The sequence below is a fragment of the Emys orbicularis genome, chromosome 15 (assembly GCF_028017835.1).
Source record: "Emys orbicularis isolate rEmyOrb1 chromosome 15, rEmyOrb1.hap1, whole genome shotgun sequence".
NCBI lineage: Eukaryota > Metazoa > Chordata > Testudines > Emydidae > Emys > Emys orbicularis.
The window spans coordinates 27,422,152-27,428,226 of record NC_088697.1 but is presented as its reverse complement, the minus strand read 5'-3'; the positions used below and the strand labels follow the sequence as shown (position 1 = coordinate 27,428,226).

Below are 6,075 nucleotides of genomic sequence, written 5' to 3'. Positions count from 1 at the left end.
CAGCAGTAGGGAGATGGAGCCCTGGTATGATATATTTTGTCCTGAAGAGGAAGGACTTTCTTCTGGTTACAGTACTGGCCTGGGATTCAGGAGATCCAGTGTCAATTCCTGACTCCTCCACGCAATCTCTGTGACACTTTGGCCAAATCAAGGATGATTTAGTTGGGTGTTGGTCCTGCTTTGAGCAGGGGGTTGGACTAGATGACCTCCTGAGGTCCCTTCCAACCCTAATCTTCTATGATTCTAAGTCACTTAGGCCTGGATTGTCAATGGGAGAAATCCCAGCTTGCTGTCATCTGTAAATTTTGTAAGTGTACTCTCCACTCTGTTATTTAAGGCATTAATGAAAATATTGAACAGTACTGGACCTAATTCTGACCCCTGTTGAGTCCCCCTTTGGTTCCTTCCCCCAGTTTGACAGCAAACAGTTGATCTACTTTTTGAGTATGGTCTTTCAACAAGTTGTGTGCTCACCTGACAGTAGTTTCATTTAGAGCACATTTCCCTAGTTTGCTAATGAGAATTTCATGTGGCACTTTGTCAACCCCCTAAGTAAAATCCAGATATATCTCGTCTGCAGCTTTCTGCCGTCTACTTGACCAGTAACTCTGTCAAAGAGAGAAGTTAGGTTGGTTTGTCATGATTTGTTCTTGACAAATCCATGTTGGCTATTCCTTATATCCATATTATCCTCTCAATGCTTTGGGGGTTGCAAAGGATTGTGGGTTCAGGGTCACAGGAAGAACCAATGTGAGAGGTTTTTGGGTGCAGTGAGCAGGATGGGTAAGCAGGGGTGAGTTGAGATGTTTCCTTCTTATGTTAAACTTTGAGATCTACTGATAAGAGTTATACTAGACAAGTATGTATTATTATTACTTACTTTCTGCTCCATGCTGTTTATCTCTCATCCACCTGTTGCTTTCTGTCATGCACTTAGATTGTATATTCTCTGGGGGAGAGACTGTATTCTTGTCTGTACAGCACCTGACTGTGGCCCCTCAGAGCTATTGTAATACAAATAAGGAGGGATAACTGGGCTGGGGGTAGGATCACACAGATTGTTCGCCGTTCAAGTGCTGCCTTATATGACCACCACCAGCTATGGCAGTGCACAATAATTGTAAGCTGCTCTTAAAACAGAGCTTACTTTCTACACCACGAAAGGAGAGGCTTAAACAGCATGTTGGTACCTATGAAGTTACGCATGTGGAGTGTGTGTGTTTAAAGAAAAATCTGTAATTATAATGTTTTAAAAGGCAGCTTTGTTTTGTTGAGCATCTTTCACACAAAGTATCCAGGAAATGCTTTAGTTTTGCAAAATTACCATTAAATATCAGAGGGAGGGAAAAACCCACAGCAGTCAAAGAGGGCAAAGGAAAACACGGGTATCTTTAGATGAGATTTGAAGCTAGATAGAGAATTGGCGAAGCGATCCTGGGAGGCTGCTCCAGATGGCAGGAGCTCATGCCAGCAGTGCTGAAGAGACAGAAGAGGCCGGGTGCTAGCTGAACCGAGGTGAGTAGCAGAGAAGATCTGGTAGAGGGTTTTCAAATAGATGAGCAATTTTGAACTGTGCCCTGAGATGAAGGGGGAACCGGTTGTCAGAAGTGGGGTGATGTGGTCAGACTTCTTTACGTATGTGAGAAAAGGGGGTGTGCTGGCATGTGGAGAACTAGGACTCAAAAGGGAAAGGTGGTCCAATAGTCAAAGTGGAAGGAGATTATAGGGGTCAGGTGAAATTCTTGCCCATGTCTTTGTATCCTGTGTACACATCTGGAAATGGGTATTGTAACGCTCACTCGCTGAGGTGTTGGAAGGCCTGCTTAATGTTTGTGACAGGCAGCACTCCTCGGGTGGCAAGTCCTGTAGGAGTGCAAAATATTTCTCTTGTTCCGGCAGAGGTGGAATTGAGATGCTGCCCTCCATGAGCAATGTTACAAAGCAGGGCAGGTGATGCGACGGGCAGACCTTTCAGACGCAGAAGGCACGGGAGGAGAAGAAGAGTTGAGGCCCAGGGATGACTCTCGTACTTAGAGCTCAGTCTTAAAACTTTTTCAGAATGCAGCAGCCTGCCAGCTAGGTAGAGTAGATGGCTGAGAACACATCCCACCCGTGCTCTGCACTCTACTCTGGCTGCCAGTCTGATAATGGGTCCATTTCCAAGTCCTGGTCTTTAAGGACCCAACTGGGCTAGGATCTAGTGGCCTAGAAGAGCATCTCTCACAACACACCTCCCCACAACAGGTAAGACTGGTGAGGTTGCTTCAGCTGGCACTCCCCATGGGCTGCTTTCTCAATATTGGGCCAGCCACTGGAATTCACTCCTAGTGGGTCTAATTCTCATCACCTTCGGGGTTCTCTGCAGGACACACTTCTTTCAGACAGGCTTCCTCCTAACAGAGTCACGGAGGGTTCCCTGGCAGTAGATGGTAGCCTGTTCCAGAATTGGGAGGCAAGAGACCTTACATTCCAAACCTTGCCGATGCGTCACAGTGTGACCTGGGGTAATTCACATCACCACTCTGTAGCTCAGGATCCCCATCTGAAAAATGGAGATTATGATGCTGACCCTCTTATGGGAAGCAATTTGAGAGCTGGTGAGGCTGCTACTTATTGTATTCTATCCCATTGCCTGCGATGGTGCCTTACCCGAGTAAAATGGCTCTGTCTGAGGCAGGGGAGGAGAGAAGGTGGCAGCTCTAATAGGATTTGCTGCATGCTCGGGTGCTATGGCAGCAGGTGCCTTCAAAATAATTTGTTATAACAAGCAGCAGAAAATACTAATTTATACAGAGGAGTCGTCAGAGCAACTTAGTGGTAAGTCTGGAAATGATGTGATGGAGCCAATTGACTTTGCATGTGACTAGATTAACTAATCTTTCTCTGTCTCCCTGCCCTGTCCTAGGATGATGGCCTCTATGCCCCTCCGGGTGACCTGCAGTCTGATCTCCTGGCTGTCTCTCTACACCTGGTTCTGCCATCGGTATAAGCACAGGAGTTATGAGTGGAGCTGCCGGCTGGTCACTCTGACCCACGGTGTCCTCGCCACCTGCCTCTCTGCTTACATTGGTTTTATCGATGGCCCCTGGCCTTTGACTCACCCAGGTGTGTTATGGGGGTTTTGCCCTCAGGCTACTGATCTCATGAGTCATGGCAGAGAGTGGTGTCTTCTGAGCAACAGGAGCCCACCCATCTTCCTCAGTGGATCTTGCTGGCTGTTTCCTTCTTGGGCTCCATCTCCAGTCAAATGTAATTGGTGCCAGGAAGGGGGGAATCTAATTAGTGTTGTTAGTGCTCCCTTTGTCACCTTCTTCTGGTCTCACTCTGAGTCTCTTTGCAGCCTGCTCCCTCTGGAATGGCTTCATTCAAACCCACTTCTCTCCCCTGCCCTGCCATCAGATTGGCTATGGCTAACTCTCCCTGCTCCTTTGTTTGCACTGTATCTGTGCATTTTGCTGGGGATTTTAAACTCCTCAAGGCTGGGATCTCTCATTTATGCACCAAAAGCAGACTGAAGTAAGTAGGTGCTAATCCCATGGAAGCCTCTGGGGCAAGTTCAGCATGTAACTGGTGTACACGGCTTATGAAATGGGTGTGAGGGCAAAGTAATATTATTGCACTAAAGCTGCCACTCACCAAGTATGTGAGGAATATGAGAAACCTGCTAGTGAGCAGGAAACTGACCCTGATTTGTTTGTACAGGGAGGGGGATTATTTCATATTCTTCTGAAGAATATAAGCCTCCATTAAAAAAAAAAAATCTTCTGTGGTTGCAAAGACAGCCTTCCAAATGTGACCCAATGCAGTGCTGCCTTCCTGAGTGCAGATAGACAGCCCAAGTGCCTCTGTTGCTGTTCATAGCTTTGCCTAGGCAACAGCAGTGTGAAATGGACAGAATTCTTGACACTCCTCCCCACAAGGTTATGAGCAGCTGCAGTGAAACTTAACAACCTCTTGTTAATTTCACTCTGCTACTTGGAAAAGTTCTGAGTAGTGGTAGAGGAGGCTCCGGAGCTATTCACAAAGGAGGAGGACACAAATAAACATTGGCTGATTGATCGTGGTGAGAGAGAAAGTACTGAACTCCTCCCTAACATGGGAAGAGAGAGAAGGAAGGTCCTGCTAGATTCCAGCTGCCTGAGGGGGGCTTCTAGTGTATCAAATCTCTGAACCCACAGCTGGTATGCCCTAGTAGGAATCCCAGGACTTCCTTCCCCATTTCAGACATAGAGGATTTCAGGTAGTGATTTGCAGGGGAAAGGGCTCTGAACATAGCTGTTGTGGTTCCACCTTCATCTCGCCTATCAGCCTCTGGCTAGTAGCTGTCTGGTAAGCACTTATAAGCAGTGTGACTACGGCAGAGGGGATGGCCTAGAGTTATAGGCATCAGTTTCCAAATACGCAGGGGCAGCTTCATGCACCGGTGCAGGGACAGACTGGGGCGCAGTTTCTGCCTCCCCTGTTCAGAGGCTGCCAGGGGCCAGTACAGGCTGGTGCATCTGTGAGAGGGCTGCCTTAACTTGTGCTCTTTCTTCAAAGGCCCCCGTGGCATTTTTGCAGGGATGCAGAATAATGGGGACATAAGAATCCCACCTCCTGTTCCCAACCCCTCTGCCCCTGCCCGTCCACGCCAGAACAGCCCCGTACCTGGCACTCCTGTGGAGGGGGAGCTGCTAGCTCAATGCTGGTCATACGAGGTCCCTGCACTGGAGATATTCCCAGGGTGTGGGGGGGGGCTTGCCTCTGCCCTGCAACCCCTTTCTGCCAACCTAACTGGTGTAAAGAGGCTTTAGTGCTGCGAGGAGTCAGGCCTATGACCCTCTGGAACCACAGGTTTGAATCCTGGCAGGGTGGCCCGGCTCTTAAAAGCTGCGGTCCTGTCTGCTGTGAATGTCATAGCTCCCCATGGTGGAGGAGAGCTGTCCCTTACAGGGAGGATTTTCCTCCCCGCTCCCTGCAGTATTCTGTGCCAGCGTGCATCCGAGTTCTGCCCTCCACAGGAGGCCTTGCTACATTTGGTAGGGAAGTGATTCATGGAGTGGGGCGGGGGCGAGGGGGCGTGTTTCTTTAATGTTCTCTGGGCTCCTTTGGGATGGGAGGTGTTTTGCAAGCATAGAGGTCGTTATTGTGACTTCCTCAGCTTTCCCTTGCTCAGTGCCAGGCAAAGCGGCCATTGCTGGAAGAGAACACCTTGCCCCTTCTGCAGACCCTGCCTGCCTGGCGTCTCCTCACTTTAATGTACCAGCTGGTGTCTTTCCTTTCCAGGGTCCCCGAACACAACCCTCCAGGTGCACGGGCTGTGCCTGAGCTTGGGCTACTTCCTCTTCGACCTGGGCTGGTGCGTATACTTCCAGGCGGAGGGTGCTCTGATGTTGGCCCATCACATGGTGAGCATCTTGGGAATCACGGTGTCTCTGGCCCTGGGTGAGTCGGCTGCCGAAGTCAACGCCGTCATCTTTGGCAGCGAGATCACCAATCCGCTGCTGCAGGCCCGCTGGTTCCTGCGGGAGATGGGGCTCTACCACAGCTTCACGGGGGACGTGGTGGATTTCTTCTTCGTGGCCCTCTTCACGGGCGTGCGGATCGGGGTCGGGGCCTGGCTCATGTACTGCGAGCTTGTGTCGCCCAAGCCCAGGTGGTTCATTAAGGTGGGGGGGGTGATTATGTACGCGGTCTCCTGGGTTTTCATGGTCAGCATTTGCCGCTTCGCTAGGAGGAAAAGCATGAAGAAGTACCATGCTTGGAGGAGCCGGAGGAACGAGGAGCTGTACTCGGAAACAAATGGCCATCTGAAGAGTCATTAACCCTGCGGACTCCAAGTTCACGATCTTGCAAGAAGGGGATCGAGCCCCTGGACAGGAAGGTCATTCTTGGGAGATGAGCCATTTAACATTAGAGAGAACTGAGCCAAGTGCATCCCTGGTGTAACGCTTTTGAAGTCAGTGGGGTTACACCATCAATGCATTGAGTCTGGGGAGTGTTACCTGGAAGAGACTGGATTAGAGGTGTGCTGTATGTATGTAGACATATAGCAAACTGCGTGAGTGGGGAAAGGGCTTAATTTACAATTAAAGC

At 49.6% G+C, this 6,075-nt stretch overlaps 1 protein-coding gene across 2 annotated transcripts; it reads left to right on the top strand.

The window, feature by feature from the left end:
• The first annotated feature begins 2,906 nt into the window (after nt 1-2,906).
• Nucleotides 2,907-5,804, top strand: TLCD5 (TLC domain containing 5). 2 transcript variants are annotated; one of them, XM_065417304.1, is made up of 3 exons: nt 2,907-3,105; nt 5,266-5,338; nt 5,696-5,804. In XM_065417304.1, the coding sequence occupies exons 1-3, from the start codon at nt 2,907-2,909 to the stop codon at nt 5,802-5,804; spliced, it is 381 nt and encodes a 126-aa protein (XP_065273376.1). The 2 variants fall into 2 exon arrangements, with proteins under 2 accessions (XP_065273376.1, XP_065273375.1); XM_065417303.1 differs by having other exon boundaries at nt 5,266-5,804.
• The last annotated feature ends 271 nt before the right edge of the window (nt 5,805-6,075 follow it).